The 23316-nt window shown below is 44.0% G+C and overlaps 2 protein-coding genes across 3 annotated transcripts in view; one reads left to right on the plus strand and one right to left on the minus strand.

Moving 5' to 3' along the window:
• GPR39 (G protein-coupled receptor 39) overlaps positions 1-16398 on the plus strand; it is a 199439-nt gene extending 183041 nt beyond the window's left edge. The window contains exon 3 of the mRNA XM_084808712.1: positions 14483-16398. Coding sequence (XP_084664838.1) covers positions 14483-15006 — 524 coding nt within the window. The 3' untranslated portion in view covers positions 15007-16398. The remainder of the gene's footprint in view (positions 1-14482) is intronic.
• LYPD1 (LY6/PLAUR domain containing 1) overlaps positions 12238-23316 on the minus strand; it is a 43114-nt gene continuing 32035 nt past the window's right edge. Inside the window, exon 3 of one of the 2 annotated variants that reach the window (XM_084808713.1) lies at positions 12238-15624. In XM_084808713.1, the coding sequence (XP_084664839.1) occupies positions 15386-15624 (239 nt within the window). In that variant the 3' untranslated portion in view covers positions 12238-15385. The remainder of the gene's footprint in view (positions 15625-23316) is intronic. The other variant, XM_084808714.1, reaches the window with a different exon arrangement.

The raw sequence follows: 23316 nt of genomic DNA on the forward strand, positions 1-23316 counted from the left end.
AGAGGTAACCTTCACCTTTTCCAGATAACCTTTATAATGATAACAATACTTCATTACATAAAACATCTATAAATATTACACAACATTTTAATAATTTTTACTGAATAATTTATGGAATTTCCACACTACCTAACAGGGTTGTGATGAGGATAAACGGACAGGAGAGCAAAATAGATACGACATCCTGATGTCCTTAGTGAAAGGGAAGGATAAAAATATTTACAAGAAAATACTTCCTTTGCAGCCATGTTAGTATATGTATTTTGGAGAGGGGCCAGGGGAAATAGTAGTGGAATAATGTAAAGGTCTTGTATTCTCTAGAATGTGACTCTTTCAAGGAGGTTGTGACACAAAGCAAAGAACAGCTAAATCATATTAAGGGCTTTTTAAAAATAGGCATAAGGTTGATTGCTTGTTTCTGTTAATGTCCTAATTTATTTCCCTTTGTAAATATTGACAAAGGTAGATTCAATAATTATGTCTCTGATTAATAAATTGTGACATTCACCTCCAAAATTATCAATATCATTTGCTTCTAATTAGCTATTACAAATGTTTGTCCTTGAGCAAACAAACCATAACCCATAGAAATACAAGTAAAATGTTTATGCACAAGTACTTCTGAATTTTGCCACTGCTACATGCTGTGTTGTATAGCATATATATAGGCCTTAGTGTCAATGAGGAAGATTGAAAAAATAGCTTGATGTTCACGGTAACTTTGTCTGGCTATCTAATCCAGTATTAAATACAAACTGGACAACAAAGTACAGACATCATTGAGAGAATAACCTCTCAACTTCACAGTCCAATCTTATGAAGTAATTATGAAGTAATTCCCAGTGACTTGGATCCTGAGTTGCCATGAGATGATATAGAGCTACAGGGATATGAGTTCTTCCCTATCCCAGTACTGGGAAATGGTAACCACCTCAAAAACACAGTGGGGCATCAATTTCGATTCAACGATAAATTGAGCCATGTAATCTTTTTGTGTTATGTGCCATCAAATTCCTCCCTTTCCATAAACAGTGATGCAATATCCTTTTCTCTTCTTTCATATCCTTCTCTACCCATTCCTTTTCAACCTCTTTCCTACCCAACACTGCCTTGTTTCTTTGCTTAAGAACATTCAATAATTGGAAATGAAAAGTGGCAACATGATAGGGACTCCTATGGCATTTTTTAAATAAGTTCCTCACTGAGATTTTATGACGATGGTTTTATAAGTAGCTAATTAGGGAGCAATCCTATGGCCGCTAGTCAGCTGCTAGACAGCCATAGGATATGAGGTTTTCCGGGAACTGACCTTCCTCCCTCTCCCACGCTGCCTTGCAGGCAGCACGGAACAGCCCTGCACTTCGCACTCAGAAGAGGAGTGCGGAGCAGCCAAAATGGGACATTCCAGGTGGCATTCCCAGGAGGGGAAGGCAGAAATGCCAGTACGACACATCCTATATATCATCTAGCAGCCTCCTTCCCTGCTCCACAAATGCAGGGCAGGAGAGGCACGGAGGGAACAATCCTCTCTGTGCTTCTCCTGCCCTGCATTGGATAGGTGGTCACCTCCGAGTTCGGAGGCAGCCACCTATCCCCATAGGATTTCACCCTAAGGGGTTGTGTTAACAGGGGACCAATCCTACAACCAGTAGTGTAGTGAGCCAGGGATCACAGGGATGCAGCGCCGGCACTTTTTTGATTAGCAGAGACTTTTGTAGTGGTGGCCTCTGCAAAAGTCTCTGAGCCACAGCTGGGTCTGGGGCATCATGGCTTGTTGTTATGTGTGAGCCCAGCAAGGGTGAGTTGTTGGGGTGGTTGGCAAGCCACCAGCAACCCTAAAACAGCCCATGGGTTCTGGGTGGCTTGTCAACCACCCAAACAGCCCACCCTTGCTGGATTCGCACATAATGACAAGCTATGGTGCCCCCCCAGCTCGAATATTCAAAATGGCAGCCCCTGCCACAACGAGCAACCCCACAAGAAAATTCAGCCATGGTGGCTTCTCAATACGTGTGAACCAGGTCAATATATTGTTCATTGTTGTAATGTAAAATTTTGCGGTGCCTTGGTCTTGAATGGGCAGTTACGATTCTTTTACAAAAGACCTGTTCCTAGAACTGGTTTGTTGATATGAATCAACACAGTTGCCTGCATTTTTTTACTCTCCTTGGGGGTGTGGCTGTGGGGATTGTCATGAGGAGCACCTGCACTTCAAAATGTCCTAGTGCACCACTGCCCGTAACATATCCCTACGAATATGAAGCTAGGCCAAGCTAAACCCTGAGCCACCCTGAGCCACATACATTTCTGTCAACTCTCAGCTTGGAATTCAACTAGCCGTATGCTTATATTCCGGTGACAATTACTTTTTAAATGTCAGTGTACAAGCAGATGTTGAGAAACCTCATTTGTGCCCTTAATTTAATGACAAAAATCCCTTTTTGGTAGTTAACCTTGTTCATGCCAGTATTGTTTTTACAAAGGGCTTGATTTTGGTACCAATGAATTACTCATATATATCCTGTGAATCATGAAAATAACTGGTGTATCTGAGAAAGTGTCTTGAGATACAATGACTGTAGAAATTCTTAATCGGGGTCAACGTTAGACTAGGAAAAAATACTGGGGCACTCCTATGACAGCAATCCTTATCTCGTCAGATGAGCCAGGCTCTATGGGATAATTGGTCTCTAGAGAGGCTGCTGTGGGAAAATGTATTGCTTTTAGACCTTAAAACTTAGACGAACAATTCAAAGCCTCATAAGATGCAGTCATATCAATTTTCGAATAAGCAAACACTGCAAAGACATCCAGGTTTTCCATTGTGTTTTAGACACTGCTCACTATAATGTATTTTCATATCCTCCATAAAGATGCAGATAGTAATGAACTGAGTTTGGTATCCTGTTGTCTGGAGGAATGTTTTTGAGTCATAAAAAGGAAGAATTGTTAAGGGAGAAGCGGCTGCCAAGTTTCTTCTGTTCTGTGCCAGCGAGGCAGAGTTATGTTGCTGGCACTTAAAGTGCTAGGTTTACTGTACTCTGAAGCTTAGTCACTTAGGAAAAGATGATGGTGTAAAAGATGCTTTCAAGAAATGATGATTGTTGTTTTTATTTAACAAAAGCACATCCAGCACAATAAACGCGCATGTGCGTAGGAAAACATGCATATTTGCTGTCTTCTATATTTTAAGTGCTGTGTGGGTCACACAAGGCATTAGGATAATCAGTGTTTGAATCAGTATGTGTTACTTATCCCAAGCCATTTTTCTGCCTAAGGCAGGACTCATTGCCACCCTGTGCTCCCTGCAGCCACTACAGACACCACAGAGAAGCCACCCCAAAGTCCCACAGGGCTTCACTAACATCTCGCAAGACTTTGCCAAGCCTGTGAGAATTGGAAAAGTACCGTGAGGCTTTCACTACGTATCACAAGCCTTTACAATGTCTTTTGAGACTTGTCCAAGTGAGCCTTGACTTGGGGGAGGTCCTTATAAGGCAGGAGTCCCCAACCTTTTTGGACGTGTGGGCACATTTGGGAATTTGAGAAACTGCTATGGGCACCACCACAAAATACCTAATCAGTAGATCACCATTGGTGTCTACCTGTCACATCTTTGGATCTTTGGCGGTGTCTTATTCATCAAAAACATTTGTTTCATGTCTATTGGACACTGCAATCTCTCTTTAATAAGGGATTATCTAATTTGGCTAATTGCTGGTGGCACAAATCAGCTAATGCTTCTTTTAAACATATGTTTTGGCAATGCCCATTAGTTGCTTCTTTTTTGGGAGGAGGTTATTATACAGATACATTTTATACTGGAACAGGCTTTAATATTTGTCTGTGTACACACTCTTTTAAATTATTTCCCTGCTTCATGGAAAGTAACAAATGGTCAGCATAAATGGATACTCCATGCCCTTTTGACAGCTAAAGGACTGATATTACAACATTGGATAAGGGTAAGCACTCACCTCCTATAATGCAATGGATTGAGGACCTTACGATGCTTTCAGTATTTGAATGGGTGGCATATAGACACCACCTTCAGATGGACACTTATTTGGAGATTTGGTCTGGTTTTGTTGACGCTTATGTATAATTGCTAGAAAGTTGTATACATTTCATACAAGTCCATGTACGTATATTAACAAATGGGGGTGGGGAATAAAAATGTGCATGCCCACAGGCACCACGTCGGGGGCCTCTGATATAAGGCCTCTCTCCACATGGCCCAGCCACCATCTGTGCGGGGCTTCTGCTTGGTCTGCTTCTCCACCTGCCAGCCAGCCAGCCTAACCCTATGCCTGCAGCCATGAAATGGCTGACTGGGCAATAGCCGCTGCTCACTTGCTCTTCTGCTCAGCCCACCAGCAGCGTTCCGTGGCCTGGCTGGCAAGGTGTCAGTCTGCCTGTGGAGCACCTGGCCAGGCACCTGCTCTGTTTGAGCAGCTCGGCGGCAGCAGTTGGTGGGGGAGTGCACTTCTTCCAGCCACGTAGCAGGGGGTCAGATGGTGCAGCGAGGTCTCCGATGGGGGGACACGTGTTCATTCTGCCACCCCGCCCAATCCTCCACTTGAGCCAACTGGCTCAAGGTGGCTTGTCATGGTAGGGCTGGCACTGAGAGGACTGCGCTGCACATCTTATTACTTTACATGGGAGAGATTCAGTGGGCGTAACTATGTAACTGAAATCAAAGGGACTTAAAAGTGCTTATATTTGGCTGGATCCTCCTCCTTCCTGGAATACTTTTCTGGATGAAGGTGCACTTTATAAATTATTAAATAAGCTTATTAATTAAATTATTAAATAAGCTCCCTTATATTGCTTATTAAATAAGCAATATAAGGGAGCAATCCTATGGCCATAGGATAGTGGCTAGACGGCCATAGGATATGGTGTTTTCTGGGAACCGACCTCAGAGCCTGCTCTCCGAGGTCGGTTCCCGGAGAACCGACCTCCCCCCACTTCCACACTGCCTCGGAGGCAGTGCGGAACAGCCCCGTCCTCTGCACTTGCAAGAGGATCGCAGAGTGGCTGGAAAGGGGCACGGCTGGGGGCGTTCCAGGGCAGGGAGAACGTAGCTGCCTGTATGACACATCCTGTGTGTCGTACAGCAGCCTCCTCCCCTGCTCTGCCCTCCCACAGCTAGACAGCCGCAATCAGCTGTCTAACTGATAAAGCAGGGCAGGAGAAGCGTGGCGGGAACGATCCCTTCTGTGCTTCTCCTGCCCTGCTTTGGATAGGCAGTCACCTCCGAGTTCAGAGGGATCTAGTTAGGATTGCGCCGTAATACAATATAAGCTTGAAAACATGAACAGGAAAGGCACTAGCACATGCCTCAGACCATTATATGGGAAAGAGAGCACATTTGTTTTTACTGCATAAAAGTTAAAGCTACAGATGGATGGACACTTGCTTTACTTTGTTTTTGCAGGAAAATGCTTCTCTGAAAATAATAAAATCTGTGTCATTGAATGTTTCTTGTCGTTCTAGTGCAGTAATTGGGAGGGGAAATGAAACTACTGCTCTCTTTGGCTTCTGATTAAATTTGTAGCATTGTAAAGCACAGTAAGTACCTGGCCAGTGGATATGTTCTAAGGACAGAACAGATGCTCATTTTAATAGAAAATATTGCTTCCTGTTTTATAAGGGCATTTGGTTTACTGGTCTACATAAAAGTTCACACTGCATTACTTAAGCCCATTCTGCTCATTTATAAAGCAACACTAAGTCTATACATAGTCTGTTAGAGCCCCCCACCCCACCCCACTCCATTTGTCATACTCAAGTTTGTATTGGATGTGAAAGCACATTAAACAGAGTGAAAGGATTTTATACCCTATCTTATTATGACTTGAATGAGAATAGAAGGTTTTCCCTTGGAGGCTTGTAGTAATTTCTGAAGCATCCAAGCCCAAATGTTTGTTCACATCGCAAGAAAAACAAAGAACATTTTTCTGGGGTAGAGAGATGAGCAATTACTTGTCCTTATAAAAATGACAAAGTTTACACACATCGTCTTCTGCCTGCCCCATGAAAGACTAACCTCTACAGCACTGTACAAGGTTATTACCAGCTCATTTTTCACTTGCTGTATGTACAACCAAGCAATTGGTTCCTTCTGAAGACTCTAAGGGAGAACCTTACATGTGCAGCAGTTCATACTCTCAGTAAAGGTCAATGTCAAGACTATGGATAAGAAAAACAAAACCTGACAATGCATTATTTTTGTTTTATGTTTTACAGTCAAGGATGCTGATCATAGTTCAGTGGTGTCCGCATGATTTTTAAAATATTGTACTTTGTACATCTGAGTGCCCGTTTACATATATCTGTAAGAGGTAAGGGCTGGAATTCTGCTCCACATAAATATATTTATTTAATTAAATGTATTGCCCAAACAGCCCTGAGGACTCAAGATGGGTAACAATAAATTTAAGAGAGACCGTGTTTAATTTAAAAGCCAATAAATATTAGAACACAATAAAATCTCAGATTAATACACATTTTATATCTCAGCTGTCTGTTGGCCTAAACCTATTGCCAAAAGACAATCTAAACAAATAGGTCTTATCATGCACCTGAAAGAACTTTCAGCAGATTCTTTGAGGGCAGGGTGCTGCATAACTATAGGGCAAGAGAGACCAAAACAATGACCTGGTTTGCTTGACATGACAACCCACCGTGGGTTGTCAGCTTTGTTTGTGTGAAGGTGGTTTGCCATGACATCTGAACCTGACATGGTTTCCTCATCTGAACCTGACGTTGTTTGTGAACCATGCACAAGCCACCCTGAGAATAATGGTTTGTTGTTGGGTTGTTCAGAGTGGCTTGTTTCCAGTGTGCCTAGTCATGGCTTGGCATGCAAACCTGGCACAATGGCTTGCCCCAAGCAGCTACAGAGCCACTTGGCAAAGGCAGCAAAAAAGACAGCCGCTCCTCGTCATGTCACTACTGTCACCTCCCTCCTCAGTGCTGTCCACCCCTCCACCGATACAGAAATGACACTCTGAAATGTCTGTAACTCCTTCGCAACCTGTTTTCCCCCAGTGCTTCAGAAGTAAGCAAATGGGGGGGGGTCCTCTGTTCTTTGCAAGTGTGCAGGTGTGCACATTCTTCTGTTCACTATTTACTTTCTTTTGTCTTGGCAGCAGTACAGATCAATATCCCCTCTATACATGTCTCAGTCCCACTTGTCAATTTCATCCTCTCACTGGATTACTCTTGAATTGACACTTGTCAGTTTCCTCCCCTATTTCACCACTTCCCTTTACCCAGAACTCTGAAAGTGGCAATTGAACGGCATGGCTCTATTGGAATGAGTGGGTGTAATTACTACGGGGGTATGGGTGTGCTTATGGTGAAAATGGGTTCTTTTTTTGTTTTTAAAGTCTGTCATTTGCAAGTGCACACTTGGGAATGACAGAAAAATTAAATTTAAAAAAATGAAGCCATTTTCGCAATAAGTTCTCCCATACTTTTGCAGTAATCACACTCATATTCCCACAGTAATTACACCCTCCCACCCCAATACTGTCCCATTCAGCTGCTGGTTTCAGAGTTCAGGGTCAAGAGAAGCACAGAGTTGGGGGAGGAAATGGAGAAGTGTCAGTTCAAGATTTAATACAGTGAGATGATAAAATTGACAGTGGGATTTCAACACATACAGAGGGGCCATTGCTCTGTACTGCTGATAAGACCAAAGAAAGTAAATAGCAGACAGGCAAATGTGCGCACTTGTAAATGACACAAAATATATACATACATACATACATACATATATTAAATGAACCTATTTGCATACTTCTAAAGCATGGAGGTTGCAGGGGAGGTTGTGAACAGAAAAACTGCACAGAAAAGGGACAGTGAACAGAGCAGGGCAGCAAGCTGGAAAAGTTTCCCTCCGAAGGGATGAGGATACAAGAGGGGTTGTGCCTCAAAGACCCATAGGATACGTGCTGGGAGGAGGCAGGCGGACTAAGGGGAAAACAAGCGATAGCAAGTTGCAAAGTGCTCAGTTGTCTGTTGGGTGTAACATAGGTTAGGGAGCGAACAACCAACCCCCCATGGCTTATTTTTAGGGTGATTTATCATGACGTGCAGACTCGCCCAATGCGTTATGGAGTTTCTTTAGCCCCTGCATGTGTGTGTGTGTGTGGGGGGGTGAACTTAGGGGGGGGAAGTGGCTGGGGGGGAAGGTAAAATTCCTCTATTCACATGCAGTGGTCCCAGTCTGGATTGGCCCCCCATGTGCTTACTCTAGAGTTAGTTAGGATCACCTAGACACTACACATTTAACGTAGCATCAAGTTTAGTCCTGAAAACATCTCACCCTCTACAGTTGAACCTAGCATGAAGCTGGTAGTTTTAAGGAGCATTCTTGATCACTCTTGGATATAAGGATAGGACAAATATGCAGGAGTATCCATTATTAATACCTCACTAAGGCCTAAAACTGACCCAGTGCCAGGGCTCTGAGCTCAGTTTCCAGAAACCACACTCCCCTCCCCTACTGCCACACAGGTAGTGAGGTTCTTCCCCATCTCCGTGCTCGTAACTGCAGCATGGAGTGAGCGAAAAGGGAGCAGTCTTGGGGGCAGGGAGTAGACCACGAAAGCATCATTATGATGCTCTGTCTGGCCTCCCTCCCTCCTGGCCCCCACTCCGATGTCCCCAGCTAGACAGCCAAAATCAGCTGTCTAGCTGCAAAGGCAGGGCAGGCGGCGCGTGGTGGCCGCCTCTGTGCTCCGCCCACCTTACATTGGCTAGTCAGCCGCCTCCGAGTTTGGACGCAGCCGACTATCCCAATAGGATTGCGCCCTTAATCTATTTTAAATGGTTTCATAAGCTGCCTTGAATGCCATTTTTTGGTAGAAAGGTGGAGTTTAAATCAAATAAATAAATAAATAAATAAATAACAATTTTGCTTTGGGTTTAGAACTTGGTATCACTTGTTATGGTAACAAGTAAAAGCAGACCCAGAACCAAAGAAGTACTTGTAGAGGCCTCTTGTAGATATTCCAGATCCCCTCTGCAATTTTAAATTTTAAAGTTTCGATTGTATCCAACAGTGGCTGGGTTCAAATAACACAATAACCCACACTCAAGAGTTGAGTACAGGTTGACTGTGGGTTGTTGCTGAAACATGGTTAATTGTGTTATCTGAACCCAGCTGCGATAAAAAAAAACACCCATGGTTTGTTAACCACAAACAACCCATGAGAAGAACCCATGGTTTTTCAGTTGTGAACTGTGGGTTGTTCGTGGTTAACAAACCATTTTTTTAAAAAAATCATGGCTGGGTTCAGATAACATGATAACCCACGTAAAGACTTGCCTGGCTCCGTGCTGGGCAATCCGCGGTTGGGGGGAGGCGCTCTGTCCCTCCCCCTGGAATTCTCTCTGGCCGGCTCTGCTCCATAGTAGCTCCGTGGAGCTATCGGCCGGGCCACAGCTGGGCTGCTGCAGCTGCAAATGGCGTCTGTCATAGCGGCCGCCATTTGCGTCCTCGCAGTAAGCCATGATAGGCTACGTAAGTATTTACATAGCCTATCACAGCAAAAGGCAAGGACGCAAATGGCAGCCGCTACACCATTTGTGTGGCTGCCATTTGCCATGATAGGCTACGTATTTACATAGCCTATCACGAACAAAGCCAGCCACGCAATGGCGGCCGCTACAATGGCCACCATTTTGCGGCCACAGCAGCCCAGCAGTGGCCGAGAGAAAAGCTGGAGCCGCTGCCACATCCACTGCCACCGGAGCCGCCGCATCCGCCGCCAGGTAAGCTCCGTCCCAGGGTGATTCCGCGGGGTGGCGGGGGCGGGGAGGCTGTTCCGCCACGGATTCGGGGGGCTGGACTCTAAAGAATCCTGCCTCACTGGAGTCCGTGGCGGAATTCTCTTAAGATCCCTACCCACGTCTCAACAACCTACAGTTCAACAACCCACACTCAACCCATACTCAACCATTGAGTATGGGCTATTGTATTGTGTGAACCCAGTCAGTGTCTGTCTGCCAGCGGAACAGTCATAACATATTCCCCCTCCTCAGCCTCCTGCATGGCCCCCAAATCTTCAGAGGGTTGGGAGATTCTCCAGTGCAGTTTTTGGGGGGACACAGAGAGGTGCAGTGGGAGGGAGAAGAAGAGGAAGTTTGGATGGTGACCTCTCTCTCGAGCTCTTCTGCTTGTGAAGATAAAGCATGCATGCCATATTCTACATAATAGTTCACTAGAAACTTCTGTTGCATGCTGATGTTCTGGCCAATGGGTGCAAAAGCTTTAGAATAACTGATGAGTACTAGGCCCTCATTTTTTAAATAAAAAAATGTTAGTTTCATTATAGTTAATACAGTTAAATATCTTTGTCTACCTGTATTTATGTTTAGGCTGTTCTGCAACGATCCCCCACCTCATCATGGAATGTCTGGCTACAGGCCTGAGTGAAAGCTCTCTAAAGGTTCATTGCTTAAATAAATAAAAATATCTGTGGGTCCCACATGTATTTGAAAGACAAGATGGAGTAACTTTGTATTTGAGTCTTCAGTGACTCTCCTATGCCATGCCACATTGGTCTTTAGTTCATGTTAATGATTATGACAGCACAGAGAAACAAGAATGAGAGCATGACCTCGCTACGCTTTTACTTGAGGAATGATCAGACAGCAAGTGGGGATGGAAATTACTGTGTTTAAAAAGCAGGACTATAGCAAAGGACAGCAGAAAACAGAACTGAAGCGAAGCAAGTGGAGAGCAAAGAAAGAGACTAAGAGCCAAACTACAGGTTTCATTAATTGCAAAGTGTGTAGCGAAGGGTTAGCTTTTTCTTTATTCTAGTGTAAGAGCACATGGCCCCAATTCAGACTGGGACCACCATGCAGCCTTCCCTCTTCCACCTCTTCCCAGATCACCCCTCCCATTCAGGGGTGGGGTTAATGAAAGAAAAACACCTCCAATGACACCCTAGCAGATAAAACTATCAGAATAGCTATCTGGTCAGCTTTTACAATTACCATTTATTTAAACAAACAAATTATAAATTTCAAGATATAGCTAAGGGGCTACTTGTCTGAATGTGTGTATGCATAGATATCTATAGTTTTTGTATGTGTATATGCATTATATGCATACACACAGATATCCTGCATGTAAGAAACAAAAAACAACTAGCATCCCATAGAGAACAGGTTCCATCAAGGTTTTTTTTTTAAACTAGCATCCCAAAGAGAAAGGATTTCATACCCTTTTTTGAGTCTTGTTTTGTATGTTCAGGGATATTTTTTGTTTTGTTTTGGGACTATTCAAAATGTGATTCCCTAATGGTACAATTCAGACATTACTCCAAACCATGGCTGTATGAACTGAGTTTTCAAAGTACAACAGAGACCTGCGCCTATGCTTTTGTTTTCTCATTTGCTTAGTACTCAGCTCCATAAATTCACTATTTCCACAGTGCAGCAGCAGCCCCATGAGATGGAGCAGTGGCCTTAACTATGACTTGTGAAGTTGTGAATATGGCAAACCACAGCAAAAACTATGGTTTCCAAGCCAACTTCAAAGACTGGTTTGATGGCCTGGTTGGTTTGGCAGCCCCTTGCATATCATGGTTTAGATATAAAAAAAACAAACTACGGTTTGGTGGCACGACATATTAACATACTTTCTCTGGAACAGCACAGCCTAGCAAAAGCTGCCCCAGATGACTCCTGATTGTGTGTTTGGGCTCTAAGACAAATTAAATATGCAACTATGATTTCTTGACTCACCTCTTTCACATGTGATACTATTAGAAATAGTCTATTAAAATAGGCTATTAGAAATAGAAAGATAAATGACTATGGGACATTTGTTATGTGAGTATCTTATACCATCTGTACACTAATGAGGAGCTGGAAGTGAAGCAAAGTATCTACTATAGGTCTTGTTCTTCATATTGACAGTTATGTGGATCATGGAGAAGAACAGATGAAACTGGTAATACAGTATGTCTGCTAATATAGTTTGTGTACTTTTGCAGCAAGAAGGAATATGAATGTAAGGGCTTCATACAAGAGAAAACTGTCTGGCAGTTTACCCTGTTCACCAGCAGTTGCTTTGTTGCTGCAAAGGTGAAGGCACTAAGATACCTCGATTACAAAATTATTCCCTGGCATAGAAGTAACATGCATTGATATATGGCATAGTATAATGAGAGCAAAGAATCCAGAAAGATTTCGATATTAAAAAAATGTCACATTATTACAAAAATTAATCTCTTTTATTAACCAAAATTAAACATTCAAATCAAGAGGTTCACAAAACAACTATCACACACAGTTTATGTTCAGTCCTGGCTCTTCCAAGGTGCTGCTGCAAATTTTCCTCCTCTTTTCTTTACATTCATATTTATTGTTCTGTCAGCATTGTCAAATTCCCTTACATTCTTTAAAACAAGTTTTTTTCCCCCCTGATTTGGAATTCTGGACCTCTTGATTTATTCTACTTCCCTGTTTTAGCGTTTCCCAGCGTAGGCCCAACTTATCTTGCTGCCTGAAGTGAGATCACGGACCGCTTTGCGCCTCTTCCTGGCTATGGGATTTTCATGACAGCTCAGCTGCATCCCCAGAGAGCTCACTCAACCTCTTGTGAGATCACACTATCACAACAGCTTGGGTGTGCTCTCATGAGAGTTCAGCCAAGCTCTCCCAGGGCCCAGCCGTGGCTGCAATAAGGGAAAGTGGGGCGCGTGTGCTGGGGGGGTGGCTGCTCCAGAGAGCGGTGGGAGAACTGGCAAGGGTCTCCAGAGCATCTGCTGTTGGTGGCAGGGCAGTGGTGGTGAGCGGAATGGCACAAGTCGCCACTCCACAGGCTGATACAGGCACATCAGTCTGTGTCATGATAAGGCTGGCCCTGGTGTTTCCACATAATTATGATTAAATACATGTCCAGATTAATTTTGGCAGAAGCAGAAATAAGCATAATGCTTATTTACAAATACTTTTGTAAAATTAAAGTTGTATAAGTAGCTTTAAAGCAAACAGGAGCTTTAGTAAACAGCGAGGTACAAAATGCACAAATCAAGGAATATCTTGCAATGGTTGGGGGATACCTCTGTTACAGAAAACGTTTTGTTTTACACATAAGGCACATTTGCTGCAAAACAAGGGACACCATTGCAGAATAGGCTAAAAACTTTGGAATTACATTATAGAACAGTTTAATAATTAAAAGGACAAATTTTAACCCTTTCCCCCATACCATTGTGTCCTCTAAAAAAAGGGAATCTACATACATTCTCCTTTGTACTGTCCAGCTTGGGAGCGGAGAGTCTTCTTAAGCTTGATTAATAATGTTCCTCTAATAGACCTTGGCTGTAATCCAGAACATCATGTATAAATCATATCCCATTGTAGAAAGGTGGTGTTGTCTAGTAGCTTCGAGGCTAAACTACAAATCAGGGTTCAAATCTCACTACTGCTATGAACTTCTAGGCAAGTCACTGTCTCTTCAGTGGGGATAATAAATGACTTATCACATATGGTCATTGTAAGGATTAAAATAAGGTAATGCATATGAAGCACATTGAACATTTTAAAGCAGTAAACAAATGCTAAGTATTCTTTTTAGGTGGGGCACATGAAGCTCGGCAAGAGGCTTCGGAATCTTTGCCCTGCTGTAGCCACCAACACGAAAGCCACAGTTGTGTGGTTATGGCTGTGAATCAAGGACGAACATTCTAAAGTCCATATTCTTTTAAAAATAAATAAATAAATAACCTGGACCTCAATGAAATGGAGAAAATACACTTTTATAGGTGAATACAAAATGCATGGATATCAAAGCTTTTAACATATTTCATATTATCGGAACCATTTCCATTTCCTTAGTATGCTTAAGAGATTTTTTTCCTGTGCCATTTTACTTTATATTTTAATTCAATGGGAATTTCTTTTCCAAACACCCATTATATACTCTTTGTCATAAAAAGAGCCATTCACACTGTACATAAAAAATATCTTCTGTAAGACAAAGGTTACCAAAAATAATGCCAAATATGCAATTGTATGCATATTTGTTCTGTATAATATAAACAGAATCTGACCATCTTTTGGGTATTGCCTGCTCTAATATGGCTGTATTTTAATGAAAACAGGAGGAAGGAGGAAGGGATGGAGCAGGAATAAGAGAATAGATAATGTTTTGAGGAATGCGCTATCACTGAAATAATGTCTTTGAACTTAACCAATGCCAAAGAGTAAAAAGAAATGCTAGCTTAAATATTACATAATACTTATCAGAACACAGACTGCAATGACCTTGAAAATGTGGCTTGCCTTTTTTTTTCTTTGAACAAATTTTGCTACTGGCAGAAGAAGCTATCAAGCAAAACACTGAAAAATTGTTATCATTTCCTAGCCAGTAAGTGCAGAACTGATACTAAATATTTTATGATTTGTTTTCCCATGCTCTCTCTTTCTCTCTTCTCCTCGCTTGCAGGACTGATTGTTGCAACTCTGGCCATATGCTGGCTGCCAAATCAAGTTCGAAGGATCATGGCTGCTGCTAGACCTAAGCAGGACTGGACGGTCTCCTACTTCAGAGCCTACATTACCCTTCTCCCTATAGCTGATACCTTCTTCTACCTCAGTTCTGTAGTGAACCCACTCCTGTACAATATCTCCTCCCAGCAGTTCCGGAATGTATTTCTTCAAGTCCTCCGTTGTCACCTGACACTAGAACATGCCAACAAAGAGAAGTTTTTAAGAGCCAATTTGAATTCTATAGCCAGTAGCGGCCGCTCCCGGCGCCCATTGATCTTCATGTCATCCCGGCGCAAGTCTTCTACTAAGACTGCTAACAAGGTTTTCTTAAGTACTTTTCAGAGCGAGACCAAGCCTGACTGCAGTTTGCAGAAATCGAGTCTTGAATCACTGGAGCTGAATGTGAAAATGATGCCACTGGAGACCAGCACAGACCCTAGTCCTGCTAACCAGAATGGCCTTTTTGAACATGAACTGTGAATCCTCATAAAACAAAGTCAGATGATACACAATATGCTCAAAATGGAAATTAAACAACAAACAAACAAAAGGGTTTGCAGCCTGCAGGTTGTACCCCTCCAAGTTTAAGTGCTTATTCCAATAGACTAGTTTCCAACAACATGAATGGATATGGGTTCTACATGGGTGACTGTTGATTTTGTTTTTCTTTTAAAGTGCACACTGGAAAGTCAGACAACTAGATCTATTCTCTTGCCAACAAAGTTGCTGAGAATTTTCGAAGTAAACTCTTCTTTTAGCAGTTGGACGCAAACAGCCACATTACAATGGAAACCAGTTGTGTCTTTGAAGGAAATGACACAGGACAAATGATGCCAACAAAGAAATCTTCCATTAGAGTTTAGCAATGGACTGGTGATAGAAGTGCCAAGCTAGAGAGCACTATGGTTGTTAATATAACAGCCCTGGGCACGGTGCCAGAGTTTCCCCGCTTCTTTGGCCTGGGCCCATTGCAGAGTGGAGTATTGCAGCAGCTTATACAAACGGAGTTTATCTTCCCAGGAGTACAGAAAGTCTGGTATCCGGCAGAGGTCATGAGGCAAGCTGCAGAGGATGCGCAGGACTTGCGATACAGGATCCCTGTGACACAGAACAAGAGTTGATTTAGCTTGGTATGAACAAACATGCTTTCTGCTGTATGTTAGGTCTTTTTCTATTTGAACAGACTACCAAGTTTTCAGAAATAGTGGTTCTGGTTCTCAGTGCATTCCAGGGGATTTAGCTCACCATCACCTGTTGTGTTTTTAATGGGAAACGCAGAGCTTAAATAAATGGCACCATTCTGAAAGCTCCTTCCCCCGCCCCCCATTTTAAACCTTTGCTTCCCATAAAGCCTGGAAATTGCAAAATCAATACATTTTGGCACAGAACACTTTAAAGGTTGTTTAAAAAAACAAAAACAAAACCCTGTATAAATAAAGTAGTACTTGCTTAAGATCTGATCATTTAATTTGATCACATTCAAAAGGTATTACATGAATTACATGAGAACCCACAGTTGTTTTTATGCTTTAGATTTTCAGTATTTTAAAAAAGTTCTCCTCTGCACTGTTTCTGTGAAAAACCCAAACAATGAAAAGCTCATGGGAGAATTCAGCATCTACAGAGCACTGTTCAGTGCACACAAAGAAAAAGATTATAAAACTCTCTGCCTTTCCATTCTTGTAACAAAGGTATTGTAATAAGTTGTATAAACAGCAATTGGAAGAAAAATGTCTTGTAAGAAGCTCTTCAGAGACTGTTCTGTACTTTCTTGTTTTTTAATTGAATGAAACTGAGTACATGCTTACATGACATTGAATATATATTTTAAATGTTTTATAGGGGTTATAAAATAAATATTCATACTTTACTAAAAGGAGAAGTGAATAGTGCTTGTGAACTCAGCTGTCAGTAATGTCAGAGTACCTTCTTTCATGTGGTCTGATAGAAATTGAGCTTTGGGGTTGATACATAAATAATATGGTTATCAAACTCTAAATTTCTCTACTACTCTTTTTCTGCCAATTTGCTTTGGGCCTACCTGGAAGTGAGAAGGTAAGCTTCATGGTTAATTTAAAACAAATCGCTTTCCTTCTTTAAAAAGATCTGTGTTTACCTCTCTCTGTCTAGCAAGAACAGAAGCAAGCCAGTGTGGAACAACTTATTTTAAAAAGTCTGCCCAAACTCTTGCATTTAATATTTTCAGTGAAAGTACTCAAGACTACAATGTGTTTGGAAAACAAAGTGTGTATTTAAGCAAAATGTGCAGAACTGAAGCTTACATGTTGATGGAGTCATTTGTCTTGGAAATAGTATGCCTGTGATTATGCACAATTACTTCATTGCCTCCTACCCAGTCTATGGAACACTTCAGTATCAGTAGATAAACATTTTATGGCTAGGAACATGGAAGCATAACAGAAGAATTTTACCCAAGCTGTGAGTGCCTGTGATTAGAAGCTACACTGGGCACACCAGTAAAGAGACTGATGTGGATCCACATCATATTATAGAACAATCCTATGCATGTTTAGACAGAAAAAAAGTCCTACAATTCCCAGCATTCCCCAGGCAGCATAGCTGGCTGGAGGGATACTGAGAACTGTAGGACTTTTTTTTCTGTCTAAACATGCATAGGATTGCACCCGAAGTATCTTATTTATTTATTTATTTATTTATTCATTTCATTTCTATACCGCCCAATAGCCGAAGCTCTCTGGGCGGTTCACAAAAACTAAAACCAAACAACACACAATAAAACAATTTAAAATATATAGAACATTAAAACCACAATATAACAATACAACCACAATAAAACCTAGCAGCAGTACAGGAGTTTAAAATACAGATTTAAAACAGCAAAGATAAAAATTTAGAAAGCTAAAATGCCTGGGAAAATAAAAAGGTCTTCACCTGGTGCCGAAAGGAGTACAATGTAGGCGCCAGGCGAACCTCACTAGGGAGCTCATTCCAGAGCCGGGGTGCCACGACAGAAAAAGCCCTCCTCCTAGTAGCCACCCGCCTCACTTCCTTTGGCAGGGGCTCACGGAGAAGGGCCGCTGATGATGATCTTAAGGTCCGGGCAGGCACATATGGGAGGAGGCGATCCTTCAGGTAACCTGGCCCCAAGCCGTTAAGGGCTTTGAATGTTAACACCAGCACTTTGAATCGGGCCCGGAAATGGACTGGCAGCCAGTGCAGCTGGAAAAGTACTGGCGTAATATGAGCTCGCAGGCCAGTCTCTGTTAACAATCTTGCTGCCCTATTTTGGACCAGCTGAAGTTTCCGGACCGTTTTCAAAGGCAGCCCCACGTATAACGCATTGCAGTAATCCAGACGAGAAGTTATCAGAGCATGGATAACTGTAGCTAGGCTGTCTCTGTCCAGATAAGGGCGTAGTTGGTATACCAGCCTAAGCTGATAAAAAGTGCTCCGTGCCACTGAGTTCACCTGTGCCTCAAGTGACAGTTCTGGATCCAAGAGCACCCCCAAACTACGAACCTGATCCTTTAGGGGGAGTGCAACCCCCTCCAGAACAGGTTGAATATCACCTAGCCGGGCAGACGAACCACCCACTAACAGTACCTCCGTCTTGTCTGGATTGAGTTTCAGTTTATTAGCCCTCATCCAGTCCATTACCATGCCCAGGCACTGGTTCAGAACAGCCACTGCCTCACCTGGTTTTGATGAGAAAGAGAGGTAGAGCTGGGTGTCATCCGCATATTGATGGCACCTCAGCCCACACCTCCGGATAACCTCCCCCAGCGGTTTCATGTAGATGTTAAACAGCATGGGGGATAAAATAGAGCCCTGTGGAACCCCATGGCACAATTGCCATGGCACAGAGCAATAATCCCCCAGCACCACCTTCTGGAATCGGCCATCCAAGTAGGAGCGGAACCACTGTAGTGCAGTGCCTCCAACTCCCAACCCAGACAACCTATCCAGAAGGATACCATGGTCGATGGTATCGAAAGCCGCTGAGAGGTCCAGGAGAATCAACAGGGTCGCACTCCCCCTGTCCCTCTCCCGGCAGAGGTCATCCCACAGGGTGACCAAGGCAGTTTCCGTCCCAAAACCAGGCCTGAAGCCCGATTGAAATGGATCTAGATAATCCGTTTCATTCAAGAGTGCCTGGAGCTGTCCTACAACCACCCGCTCAACCACCTTGCCCAGGAAGGGGATGTTGGCCACTGGCCTATAATTGTTAACATCCTCTGGGTCCAGGTTAGGCTTTTTCAGGAGTGGTCTAATTACTGCCTCTTTTAAAGCAGCAGGCACCACTCCCTCTCTCAAGGAGGAATTTACAACCTCCTGGACCCAGCCGGACAACCCCTCCTTGTTTGATTTAATAAGCCATGAAGGGCAAGGGTCAAGCACAGAAGTGGTCGATCGGACTTGGCCAAGCACCTTGTCCGCATCCTCAGGCCTCAGTAACTGAAACTCATCCAATAAAACTGGACCAGACGGTGCTCTGAACGCCTCTACCAATGGAACTGCATTAATGGTGGTGTCCAATTCATGACGAATCTGAGCGACTTTATCCTCAAAGTGCCGCGCAAACTTGTCACAGCGTGCTACCGAGGGTTCCACCGTCTCTCTCCCTGGCCCAGAATGTAACAGGCCGCGAACCACTCGGAAAAGCTCTGCTGGACGACACTGAGAAGATGCAATGCTGGTGGAAAAGAACTGCCTCTTTGCCACCCTCACTGCCACAGAGTAGGCTCGATAGTGGGCTCTTACCTGTGTTCGGTCAGACTTAGCACAAGTTTTCCTCCACCTGTGTTCTAGCCGTCTCCCCTCTTGCTTCATTGCCCTCAGCTCAGGTGTATACCAAGGAGCTGGCTGGGCTCTGCTCAGAGGGAGAGGGCGCTTGGGTGCGATCGTGTCAACCGCCCGAGTCATCTCTGCATTCCACAAAGCGACCTGGGCTTCGACAGGAGCACCAGCTATACCAGCAGGAAAATCCCCCAGAGCCCTCTGGAATCCATCGGAATCCATTAATCTCCGGGGGCGGACCATTTTAATAGGTCCCCCACCCTTGCAGAGGGGAAAGGCCACCAGAAGTCTAAACCTCAGCAGGAAGTGATCTGACCATGACAAAGGGACAGATGTTAATTCCTCCACTTTCAGATCACCATCCACCTGTCCAGTCGAGAAAACCAGATCAAGCGTGTGTCCTTTTATATGCGTTGGGCCAATGACATGTTGGGACAGCCCCATGGTTGTCATGGTGGCCATGAAGTCCTGAGCTGCCCCGGATACAGCAGCCTCGGCATGGAAGTTGAGATCCCACAGGACCATCATCCTGGGGGTCCTCAACACCAAGTCCGAGACCACCTCTGTCAGCTCAGGCAGGGAGTCTGATGGGCAGCGGGGTGGGCGGTACACCAACAGAATCCCTAATCTGTCCCGGGTACCCAACACAAGGTACAAACACTCAAGATCTGCACTCGAATGAGCAGGAAGCCTGGAGAGGGAGATTGAATTCCTATAGACCACGGCAACCCCCCCTCCCCGACCCTCAAGTCGGTGTTGGTGCTGCACCGAGTACCCAGGAGGGCACAGCTGGGAGAGAGTGACCCCTCCCAGTTCCCCCACCCAGGTCTCAGTAATACATGCCAGGTCAGCCCCCTCATCCACAATCAAATCATGGATGAGGGAGGTCTTATTTTGGGCCGACCTGGCATTCAGCAGCAGCACCACCAGACCCGAGGGCAGACTGGTAAGGCTGCCAGGAACCATCAGGTTGGGGGAAGAACCAGAAGAGGGGACAGCTGTAAGGTGTCTAGCCCCTCTTCTCCTCAGCTGGCCTGTTAATCCCCCAACGCCATACCTCCCCCTGCCCGTGACCACAGTTATGGTGGCACCTCCCCCACCCCCTGAGTTGCCCAATAGTCCTCCCAGGCACATATTAAAATATTAAGATATAAAATACACAACAGTTTAAAAGAATATAAAAGAAATAAACGAGAACAGCAGCTAAGAAGGAGCAAATAGTCCACGTTTGCCCCTTCCCCTTGTCTTTAAAGCTGCTGCCCTCTGCTGCTGCTGGTATTGTGGCTGCTGGTGTCTCTGGAGAGGCAGGTGGGTAGATCTTCAGGTCCTACGCGACTCCAAGTGCGACGCTAAGTGCGCACTTAGCGTCGCACTTGGCGCGACACCGAGGCGCACGCCGAGGTGCTGCCTCTGGCAGCCCCGCCTTAAGTACCTGTGGGCGGGGGCAGAAGCAGGCTCAGGCTCAGGATCCACCTAGTGCAGCTGCTGGCTGGTCCTCCTTCCCCAGGCTCCTTTTTCCACCTTTTCTACCCCATTGGGAAGGTTAGGACTGAGTCCCCTTTCAGCCATTCTTCTACTAGAATAGTTACATCAGCTCCTGCAATTTTTCCCACACCAGACAGTGACTGTCTATAATGACATCTGTCTATTTGGGCTGCTGTGACAATATTATCAGGAACCATGCAGGGCATGGGCAAGAGGATGGGTGTTGTTTGCATAGTTGTAAAGACACTATCAAGGGCCGCGGTGGCTTAGTGGTTAAGACACTGAACTGCAGACTGGAAGGTCGGCAGGTCAGCAGTTCGAGACCCGAGTGCTGCGTGACGGGGTGAGCTCCCGTCTTCAGTCCCAGCTCCTGCCAACCTAGCAGTTCGAAAGCAAGAAATTGCAAGTAGATAAATAGGTGCCGCCTCGGCGGGAAAGGTAACAGCGTTCCGTGCACCTCGGTGTTCAGTCATGCCAGCCACATGACCACGGAAGTGTCTTCGGACAATGCTGGCTCTTCGGCTTAGAAACGGGGATGAGCACCGCACCCTAGAGTCAGACACGACTGGTTGGGGACACCTTTACCTTTTTTAAAGACACTATCACGACAGCTCAAGTGAGTTGAACTCTTTAAACAGTTTTTGACCAGTGTGGCAGCAACTGTGCAAATTGCTGCAACTACTCTGGCAAAATAATGGCTGTGGGAATTGCAGCAACCACCAAGGCAAGACAGTGGCTTGGATCTTTAATCCTGCTGGCAGAAAGAGAGAGGTGACTTCTGCCATTTCCCTTGTCTCTGTGCAACCCTTGGTGCCATCCAAAAATCTGCTGTGGAGTGTTGAGGTACCCTCCAGATCAGATTTTAGGAAGGCATAAGGGACTGGAGGGGGAGGGGGAATTGACAAAGGTCACCTCTTTCCCTTCTGCTGGATCAAAAGCCTTCTCTAGATGGAAGGCGCCCTTCCATTGCAGAAGACAAAGCTTGGATTTAACCTAATGCCTGAAAGAGATCCAAACTTTACAAGAAATAAAGGAGGCACATGTCACCAAGATGTGAAGAGCTAGTGGGCTTGTGCCAGCGCTTGTTAATTGCTGACATTATTAAATAGGAGGCATGAAAGGTCTTCTTGATCTTCAAGCTCTGCTCTGAACATTTGGTTGGTTCTACAATAGAAAAATTTGTAAAACTGATGTTTCTGATAAGAGCTTGCTATTAAGCTGTTTTTCTACTGCTGAGTTCCATTCTCCTCTTGTTATTTTTTAAAAGTTCACATAGTAAGAGGCCACTGAAACATGTTAAATGTGTCCCCTTCCAGAGCTACATCCAAACAAACAAAATGCCTGTATATGTTATATAAGGTCATCTACAAAAAAACAAGGTAAAATCGCTGCCATAACTCCAGCTGCTTGAGTGCAACAAATAATGAGGAATTGCCATTGCAAAAACAAATTATCCTTTATACACCTTTTAGATAGGAACAGCAGATGAAAGAGACCTCAGTCATTGAAAGCTGAATCCAAACTGTGAAAAACCCCAACTGAAAGGTTTCATATCTCTTTCAATCATAGCAGGACCAACAACCCTGCAGCTACTTAAAAACCTAAATCACATGTGAGGTAAAATGCTCTTAAAATCTAGCCTTTCATGCCAGTGGAATGATATGTGTTTAATCTGCGTATTCAAAAGACCTCATCCTGCACAGCTGAGTGTCCACATCCATCCAATTAAACCTACGGACATTGATCTTTTCAATAGCAAATGTTTTGAAATCACCAGTTCCATGTTGGTAATCTAAAAAATGTTTGACCAAAAACGTTTTAGTGGTATATCAGTAATTGCCTATTTTTTTAATGATCTATTCCCTTAAACATCTCTTCTGGATACAGCAGATCACAGAAACAAATTATCACATGAGCTACAACTTTTGGGGTTCAGTTAAAGTAATGACACTGCATGTAGAGTCTATGTTAATGAGTATTCAGAAAATTCTGAACTGGCAATACCTGGTGGTCACAATGTTTATCGGGTAGGTAACCTGGGGGCTCCCCTTCATGGATCACTGCCTTGTTGTGGCGAAGGCACTTGCGTAACTCATAGAAGCCATAAGCTATGCTGTACAGGGCCACCCAAGATGGACAGGTCATGGTGGAGAGTTCTGACAAAATGTGGTCCACTGGAGAAGGAAATGGCAACCCATTCCAGTATTCTTGCCAAAAAAAACCCCATGGAACGTATCACAAGGCTAAAAGACATGATGCCGGAAGGTGAGCCCCTCAGGTCAGAAGGTGTCCAATATACTACTGGGGAAGAGCAGAGGGAATTTCCAAGTAGCGCCAGAAAGAGTGAAGCGGCTGGGCCAAAGCCGAAAGGACACTCAGCTGTGGATGTGTCTGGTGGTGAAAAGAAAATCCGATGCTGTAAAGAACAATATTGTTTAGGAACCTGGAATGTAAGATCAATGAATTAAGGTAAGCTGAAGGTGGTCAAACATGAGATGGCAAGACTGAACATCAATATCTTGGGAA

Source organism: Heloderma suspectum, chromosome 1 (genome assembly GCF_057233095.1).
Source record: "Heloderma suspectum isolate Gila_16-S chromosome 1, 16-S_ref, whole genome shotgun sequence".
Taxonomy (NCBI): domain Eukaryota; kingdom Metazoa; phylum Chordata; class Lepidosauria; order Squamata; family Helodermatidae; genus Heloderma; species Heloderma suspectum.